The 10,109-nt window shown below is 39.9% G+C and overlaps 1 protein-coding gene across 1 annotated transcript in view; it reads left to right on the forward strand.

The window, feature by feature from the left end:
• LOC121390681 overlaps nucleotides 1-5,455 on the forward strand; it is a 55,026-nt gene extending 49,571 nt beyond the window's left edge. Inside the window, exon 10 of the mRNA XM_041522556.1 lies at nucleotides 4,454-5,455. Coding sequence (XP_041378490.1) covers nucleotides 4,454-4,686 — 233 coding nt within the window. The 3' untranslated portion in view covers nucleotides 4,687-5,455. The remainder of the gene's footprint in view (nucleotides 1-4,453) is intronic.
• The last annotated feature ends 4,654 nt before the right edge of the window (nucleotides 5,456-10,109 follow it).

The following is a 10,109-nucleotide window of genomic DNA, read 5'->3' on the forward strand; positions in this document are numbered from 1 at the left end:
ATGGTGGAGGTCGATATTCACGCGACTTTTAACTTGGGAGGTCATTTTAAAGGCATTTAGAGGTCAGTTGGGGTCAAATGGGATTTGTTTTGTTTTTACACTTTTATTATCTGCTTACTCTTGGTTATTGTAAGTGTAAATGCTCAGTATAAATTACAGTTGATATCCAAGCAAACATTACAGCTTGAACACCTTTGTTAGCGACTGCATACGGTGATTGGTTCTGCATTGCATACTAGTATAACAGGCTATTGTAAGTTGCAATAAATTAACTTGTACAACTATTTTTGTAAAAAAAAGAGAAAGAAGATATGACAAACATTAACTGATCATAGACCTAGCTTTATACAACAGATATACATATCCATACATGTATGCATACCATTCACACTCCATCGCACACACTTTTACATTATAGCATGGTTGTCACAAGTACACCCATAGCCAGTGTATGGGATTGGAGGACAAACATCACCAATATTTTAGATATAAAATTATTATTTATTTCATGAATAATACTGCAGTTCTTCTAGCAACCTTTCAGCTGGCACGTCGGACATGTGGTTTCTATGACTACACGTATCATTCCGCATGGAACCGTTGCTTACCAGTTTTTGTTTATGATTGATAGATTGCAGCATTGACTGCAGTATTCATGTTCTCAATTACATATCTGCCTTGTTTTGATACGGTCATTTCTTCCCACCTACCGCTGTACACGCATGTTCTTGATAGGAGCCAGAGCAGGAACCAGAGCAGGAGACTGAACAGGGGCAATAGGAGCCAAATCAGGAACAACAGGAACCACATCAGGAGCAATAGGAGCCGTAGCAGGAGCTATAGGAGCCATAACAGGAGCTATATGAGCCAAAACAGGAGCTGTAGGACCCAGACCAGGAAAGATAGGAGCCAAACCAGGAGCTGGAACATGATTATAGGAGCCAGATCAGGAGCTGTAGGAGCAACAGAAGCCAGAGCAGGAGCCATAGGAGCCAAAGCAGGAGATGTAGGAGCCAAAGTAGGAGCAATAGGAGCCAGAGCAGGAGCCATAGGAGGCAAAACAGGAGCTGTAAGAGCCAAAGTGGGAGTTGTAGGAGCAATAGGAGCCATAGCAGGAGCCATAGGAGGCAAATCAGGAGCTGTAGGAGCCAAAGCAGGAGCTGTAGGAGCCAAAGTAGGAGCGGTAGGAGCCAAAGCAGGAACTGTAGGAGCCAAAGCGGGAGCTGTAGGAGCCAAAGCAGGAGCTGTAGGAGCCAAAGTAGGAGCTGCAGGAGCCAGAGCAGGAGCCATAGAAGGCAAAGCAGGAGCTGTAGGAGCCAAAGTAGGAGCTGTAGGAGCCAAAATAGGAGCCAGACCAAGAGCTATAGAAACCAGAGCACGGAGCCAAAACAGAAGCTATAGGAGACAGAGCAGGATCTATAGGAGCCATAGCATTAACTATAGGAGCCAGATTTGTCGTTTGAACAGGCTCTGTTTGTAATGTCTAGGCCTCGTATTCTTTTTTATGATGCTTTTCTTTATTTCTTTGGTGGAGGTGCCATGCAAGTGCCATTCATCTAACAACTGTTTGAAAACTTCTCTTTAGTGACATTAAGTTTTTGTTTGTTTGTGGGTTTTGTTGGGTTTTTTGGTTTGGTTTTTTTTGGGGGGATGGGGGTGGGGGCTAAAGGATAATCATTGTGTAGGTAGCGGAGTTCATGGGCGTACTCGAGATCCACTTCCAAGATGTATCCTTCTAATGCATTATCTGACACTTGGGAGATATCCATTTGTTCTATGTCGGTCTCGTCAAGCCAGTGAAATCCCTGAACAGGTAGTGGTTGTGACAGCCCAGTCATATATATGGCTCTTAGGATTTCCTATTATGGGATGTCTACATTTGAGTCACGTCCTATGAAGAAATACCCTTGAATGAGTAGAGCCAGCTTATCTCATTCCTATCTCAAGACCTTTGTGGACATTGAGGGCTGGGTCCATGTCAAGAGGCGGGGTAGCGTTCCCACTACCAAGAAAGAAAGAAATGTTTTATTTAACGACGCACTCAACATATTGTATTTACGGTTATATGGCGTCAGACATATGGTTAAGGACCACACAGATTTTGAGAGGAAACCCGCTGTCGCCACTACATGGGCTACTCTTCCGATTAGCAGCAAGGGATCTTTTATTTGCACTTCCCACAGGCAGGATAACACAAACCATGGCCTTTGTTGAACCAGTTATGGATCACTGGTCGGTGCAAGTGGTTTACACCTACCCATTGAGCCTTGCGGAGCACTCACTCAGGGTTTGGAGTCGGTATCTGGATTAAAAAACCCATGCCTCGACTGGGATCCGAACCCAGTACCTACCAGCCTGTAGACCGATGGCCTGCCACGACGCCACCGAGGCCGGTTCCCACTACCATGACTTAAATGTATCGAGATGGACACTGGATGACCTCCCTATCAGACGACATACATCTCCATTCAGTCTCATACAGTCGGACATGACGTCACAGTCGATTCCAGTATTGACGCTTTTAATTAATATCAAACAGTACTATGCTTTATGAAAGTACCTGATGGGATATACTATTATGGGATGTACTACAGTTTGAGTCACATCTTTTGAGAAAATACCCTTGAAAATGAGTAGAGCCAGCTTATCTCATTCCTATCTCAAGACATCTGTGGACATTGAGGCTGGGTCCATGTCAAGAGACGGGGTAGCTTTCCCACTACCATGACTTAAATGTATCGAGATGGACACTCGATGACCTCCCTATGAGACAACATACATCTCCATTCAGTCTCATAGAGTCGGACATGATGTCACAGTCGATTCCAGTATTGATGCTTATATTAATAACCATCATATTCATTCTAAAACAGAATGCAAATATATTCATAAAATCTACAATTGCTAATGAGTCAATTGTATCTAATGAAACTTGTTGCGTTGTTGTTTTTTTTCGTTTGTTTTTTTGGAAGGGGTATACCCTATGCGCGGGTCCAATAGTAGTGTGGGTGAAGGAAGGTTTCAATGTCCCTCTTCTTCATCGTAATATTCAGTGAATCTTATAGTTTACAAATGGTCAAATAAATGTACTGAATATTTTCATTTTAAATATAAAAATTAATATCACAGGAAAGTATATTTAAAAGCAAAACCATCCATCCCCCTTTTCAGAAATACAAGGGACTAGTCCATTTTTGGCTATCATTCACTCTTTGCGGACAACGGACGTGTTTCCGAGTGTCTCCGCCCGGAGTTGTTCAATAACTTTGTATACACAAGGACACCAGCTTAACAATATTCGGGTAATACGGGATTCAAATACAGAGCTTTCAAAGTTAAAACTATGCACATTATCAAAACGTGGGTGGAATATCAAATCATGGGCATTACACCGTCCTAGGTTGAAAAACAAGTTTACCTTTTAAAAATGTAAACAGAGTATGAGTTTTTTTTAAACACAAATTCTTCTCTTCTTCCATAAATGCCAAACGACATTTTAAAAAAGAAGAATTTTTAATTTGGTCATCCTGATATGCGTCCCCCCTCCCGGGAATGAGGGATGTTGACCAGAAGGGAAACTTTAAGCCAGTTTTAATAATCTTAGAAATGCTACAATTTAATAATCTTCATATATGTAAAAGTCATTAGATGGTTTGTCAGAGTTGTGAGTGTCGTTAATGCTGGGTACCCTGCGTGTGCCTGAGGAGCGTGGGATATTAATATAGTTGTATAGAGAAATGCAGTTAAACTGGACTACTAGAACTACATTTGGTGGGAAATGTCCCTGACCCTTGGAGAACCAAAATCATTAATTTGGTCAATTCCCCCCCCCCCCCCCTCAAAAACAACAATAAACAACAACAAAGGTATGACGGATTGCATGAGTCTGGCGACCGTTTAGGCCCGTGAGCCTCTTGTTTAATCTCTTCATATGACACATTCTTCTCTGGTCTGGGAGATCCGCAATGTTCAAGTAGAGTGTACCTTGGCCAGTATTTGATACAAATCCAAAATGGTGTCATATTTTCATCTCTAGGATGGTTAAAACAGTAAACCATCAACATTGTGTTCTCTGCTTTCCATTAGATATCGTTAAGTATACTTTTGTTTAAACCGTTTCACATGCTTGGAGGAAAACACATGGATTTACTTCATCATTGATAACTTCAAGCTATGTCATAATTTCTTATCAGCTCGAATGTGTCTTCTGCGAATCCTGAAGACCATATTCAGTGACGAGTTCACACTAATATAACCCCGTGTTCGATAGGATGTAGAATCAAAACGAAACATCACTGTCACTTGGTCCAGGGGGAAAAGCGAGGAAAATATTTGTGGCAACGGAATGTCACGTCAACATTTGTTAATAATGGCTTAAACCGCGTGTTCATTGTGTATGCTTGTGTATACATGGACGTATCATTATTTGTTTAATGTTTTTTGTATATTTTAGTACCTACGATTAGGAATGCCAAAATTATACTTCACGATGCAGTGAAAGGAATCGACAGGAGAAATGTGTGCTATCCAGACAGTAAGGACTTTCGACCAGGATTCGTTGTCACGGTTACGTGTTCTGACGAGCATTTTGTGGCAAATCAAGTCCTCCTTCACGGAAAACAGAGACAGTTTGGAATCTGTGAAGTGGAGGTTTACGGAAAATTGGCTTTCTACCAAAAAATATAATAATAGTTTACGTTAGCTTAACAACAACAACAACACTAACAAAAAACCCAACAAAAATAAATAAACAACAACAACAAACAAAACAAAAAACAAAACAAAACAAAACAAACAAACAGACAAACAAACACACTTTTTCCAGCTCGTTTTCGGCTGATTATACATATATGTAGTAAAATAATTTTCATGGTTGAAAGATATTCCCCCCTAAACATGAATTGTGAACTAATGGTTGAAAGATATTCCCCCCTAAACATGAATTGTAAAATAACGTTTGAAAAATATTCCCCCCCCTAAACATGAATTGTAAAATAACGGTTGAAAGATATTCCCCCTAAACATGAATTGTAAAATAATGGTTGAAATATATTCCCCCCTAAACATGAATTGTAAAATAACGGTTGAAAGATATTCCCCCCTAAACATGAATTGTAAAATAACGGTTGAAAGATATTCCCCCCTAAACATGAATTGTAAAATAACGGTTGAAAGATATTCCCCCTAAACATGAATTGTAAAATAATGGTTGAAAGATATTCCCCCCTAAACATGAATTGTAAAATAACGGTTGAAAGATATTCCCCCTAAACATCAATTGTAAATTAATGGTTGAACGATATCCCCCCCCCCCCAAACATCAATTGTAAAATAATGGTTGAAATATATCCCCCCCCCTAAACATGAATTGTAAAATAATAGTTGAAAGATATTCGCCCTAAACATGAACTGTAAAATAACGGTTGAAAGATATCCCCCCCCCCCCCCCCAAACATGAATTGTAAAATAACGGTTGAAAACTATCCAGATTGACAAATGAATACCAAAATATTAGAAATGAACGTTTAAAATATTCATGTTTTGTCTCGTCCCAACCAGTGCACCACGACTGGTATATGAAAGGCCGTGGTATACGTTGCCCTCTCTGTGGAAAAGTGCATATAAAAGAACCCTCGCTGCTAAAAGAAAAATGTAGCAGGTTTCCTTTACTACCACGAGTCAAAATTTACCTATGTAATAGCCGATTATTAATAAATCAATGTGCTATATTGGTATTGTTAGACAAAACAAACTTCAACGTTAAGATATTAATTAAAATTGTTTATATCCATATATATTTTGATGTTGATTTAGGAATTGTTTTGTCTTATATTGTTTTGTTTATTTTATTTTTGTTGTTGGTGGTTTGTTCTGTGGTTTGTTCTGTGGTTTTTTCTGTTGTTTACTGTATTCAGAACGAATGTAGGCCTACTAGCTGAAAGGTATAGCTACATATGTCTAATATATTTTTGGTACGGCAATTTATATTCCTACGATTTTGCTTTTATTCGTAATGACTGACACGATTTGTATCGACAATGAAAATATATTACATTACATTATGGGAACAAAATGACATTGTGTTTTGTTTTTAATTCTACAACACTCCCGATACCCCTGACCCTGATACACTTGAGGCTGGTATTCAAATAAACCCCCATCCTTGTTAGTTCCGATCAATATACGCGGTAGATGTGATAGTCACCATCTGGTTACTCCTTGCTAGTTCCGATCAATATACGCGGTAGATGTGATAGTCACCATCTGGTTACTCCTTGCTAGTTCCGATCAATATACACGGTAGATGTGATAGTCACCATCTGGTTACTCCTGGCTAGTTCCGATCAATATACGCGGTAGATGTGATAGTCACCATCTGGTTACTCCTTGCTAGTTCCGATCAATATACGCGGTCGATGTGATAGCCACCATCTGGTTACTCCTTGTTAGTTCCGATCAATATACGCGGTAGATGTGATAGCCACCATCTGGTTACTCCTTGTTAGTTCCGATCAATATACGCGGTAGATGTGATAGCCACCATCTGGTTACTCCTTGTTAGTTCCGATCAATATACGCGGTAGATGTGATAGCCACCATCTGGTTACTCCTTGCTAGTTCCAATCAATATACACGGTAGATGTGATAGCCACCATCTGGTTACTCCTTGTTAGATCAATATCGGTAGATGTGATCAATATACAATCAATATACACGGATAGCCACCAGGTTACTCCTTGTTAGTTCTGATCAATATACGAGGTAGATGTGTCACCATCTGGTTACTCCTTGTTAGTTGCGATCAATATCACCATTTGGTTACTCCTTGTTAGTTCCGATCAATATACGCGGTAGATGTGATAGCCACCATCTGGTTACTCCTTGCTAGTTCCAATCAATATACACGGTAGATGTGATAGCCACCATCTGGTTACTCCTTGTTAGTTCTGATCATATATACGTTCCGATCAATATACGCGGTAGATGTGATAGTCACCATCTGGTTACTCCTTGTTAGTTGCGATCAATATCACCGGTAGATGTGATAGCCACCATCTGGTTACTCCTTGTTAGTTCTGATCAATATACGCGGTAGATGTGATAGCCACCATCTGGTTACTCCTTGCTAGTTCCAATCAATATACACGGTAGATGTGATAGTCACCATCTGGTTACTCCTTGCGATCAATATCACCAGTTCTTGTTACTTCCGATCAATATACGCGGTAGATGTGATAGCCACCATCTGGTTACTCCTTGCTAGTTCCAATCAATATACACGGTAGATGTGATAGCCACCATCTGGTTACTCCTTGTTAGTTCTGATCAATATACGCGGTAGATGTGATAGTCACCATCTGGTTACTCCTTGTTAGTTGCGATCAATATCACCATTTGGTTACTCCTTGTTAGTTCCGATCAATATACGCGGTAGATGTGATAGTCACCATCTGGTTACTCCTTGTTAGTTGCGATCAATATCACCATTTGGTTACTCCTTGTTAGTTCCGATCAATATACGCGGTAGATGTGATAGCCACCATCTGGTTACTCCTTGCTAGTTCCAATCAATATACACGGTAGATGTGATAGCCACCATCTGGTTACTCCTTGTTAGTTCTGATCAATATACGCGGTAGATGTGATAGTCACCATCTGGTTACTCCTTGCTAGTTCCAATCAATATACACGGTAGATGTGATAGTCACCATCTGGTTACTCCTTGTTAGTTGCGATCAATATCACCATTTGGTTACTCCTTGTTACTTCCGATCAATATACGCGGTAGATGTGATAGCCACCATTTGGTTACTCCTTGCTAGTTCCAATCAATATACACGGTAGATGTGATAGCCACCATCTGGTTACTCCTTGTTAGTTCTGATCAATATACGCGGTAGATGTGATAGTCACCATCTGGTTACTCCTTGTTAGTTGCGATCAATATCACCATTTGGTTACTCCTTGTTAGTTCCGATTAATATACGCGGTAGATGTGATAGCCACCATCTGGTTACTCCTTGTTAGTTCCGATCAATATACGCGGTAGATGTGATAGTCACCATCTGGTTACTCCTTGTTAGTTGCGATCAATATCACCATTTGGTTACTCCTTGTTAGTTCCGATCAATATACGCGGTAGATGTGATAGCCACCATCTGGTTAAAAAGCATTTACCATAGGACGTAACTGTAGCAATGTATTTGGGCAAATCCAATGTGTTTTTGGCCTTTTTGATATTGGTTCAAGCTCACAGTGAATTTTATGTGACAGAGAAAAGATAGGAATATTAGGAAATCGGTTCCGATGGCCGATTGCTTTTAAGAACAGTTATATGATGGTCAACTCCCTATGTCCCATTGTAACACAATTGCAGTTAGTGAAAGTTTGCGTGACTACAAACTATTTAACATTCTCGTCAACTATTTAGTTGGTGAGTGAATTGCTCAATCAATCATTTGATAGAACAGAACAGAACTTTATTACGCTCAGGTCGTTACACACCGGCATATGAGGAACATGATACATAAAACTGAAGTGACAAGATAGAGCTTTAGCTTTTGAGTAACTGGGGCCGGAAGAATAACATTTGTCAATATGTCTGAAATTAATTTCTGGGGTCTGCAGGTCATGAAAATATAAGATGACATTTTCTCAAGTTGGTACGAACAAGAAAAAATGGCCGCCAGTTAATCATAAAAACGTATATCTTCCGAACTGCAGCACTTAGAAATGAGATCTTGGTGTCAAAACGGATGTTTATGAGCTCAACGAGTTCATTAACCCTGTAGGTAATGCTGTCAGATGTTGGTTTGACACAAATTCTAAATGGCTGATTAAAAGGGCGTGAATTTTGGTATGAAAATCTAAAAAATATCTGTAATATGACTTGGAAAAAGAAAATTTTATGTCAAATGTTATATTTAGATTGTTGATAAGTTTAGGTTTAGTTTAAGTTTAGCATTACTAAAATTACTAAAATAAAATTGTAAATAATTGTATAAATAATAAATCAAGATACCGGACGTATGTCATTTTATTGATCAAATGGTTTCCTAGTAAAAACATGTTTGTCAGTACACAACTAAATGTATTAGCATCCACAAACAGCATAGGCCTGAAAAATAAATAAACGAATGGATGAATTATTGAGTGAGTGAATGAATGAAGGGCGTAGCGCAGTGATAAAACGCGGTCGGTATGGGAATGATTCCCGTCGGTGGGCCCTTTGGACTATTTCCACGACTGGTATATCATGGCCGTGGTATGTGTTATCCTGTCTATGGGATGGTGCATATAAAAGATCCCTCGCTACTAATGGACAACTATAGCGGTTTCCTTTCTTAGACTATATGTCAAAATTACCAAATGTTTGACATCCAATAGCCGATAATTAGTAAATCAATGTGCTCTAGCGGTGTCGTTAAACAGAACAGACTTTTAACTTTTGGATACATAACTCTACATTTGCAAGCTGCTGTCCAATGACAAGACATGAGCAGTTTGAAGCACGTGAAAAGGGCCGACACCAGGATTGTCAGCAGTATCGGATCAATTAAAGCAGTCTGTTTCGTCAGTTTGGGTAAACCATACCCATCAGGAGTTTTCTCGAAATCACACTTGGTGGGATCCTCATGCATGGTCATAGTGGTTTATTACTATGTCGACAGCTAGAGGATTTAGTGCGGTCTGCATGTGCACGTATCACACTTGGTGGGATCCTCATGCATGGTCATAGTGGTTTATTACTATGTCGACAGCTAGAGGATTTAGTGCGGTCTGCATGTGTACGTATCACACTTGGTGGGATCCTCATGCATGGTCATAGTGGTTTATTACTATGTCGACAGCTAGAGGATTTAATGCGGTCTGCATGTGTACGTATCACACTTGGTGGGATCCTCATGCATGGTCATAGTGGTTTATTACTATGTCGACAGCTAGAGGATTTAGTGCGGTCTGCATGTGTACGTATCACACTTGGTGGGATCCTCATGCATGGTCATAGTGGTTTATTACTATGTCGACAGCTAGAGGATTTAGTGCGGTCTGCATGTGCACGTATCACACCTGGTGGGATCCTCATGCATGGTCATAGTGGTTTATTA

Source organism: Gigantopelta aegis, chromosome 15, assembly GCF_016097555.1.
Source record: "Gigantopelta aegis isolate Gae_Host chromosome 15, Gae_host_genome, whole genome shotgun sequence".
NCBI lineage: Eukaryota > Metazoa > Mollusca > Gastropoda > Neomphalida > Peltospiridae > Gigantopelta > Gigantopelta aegis.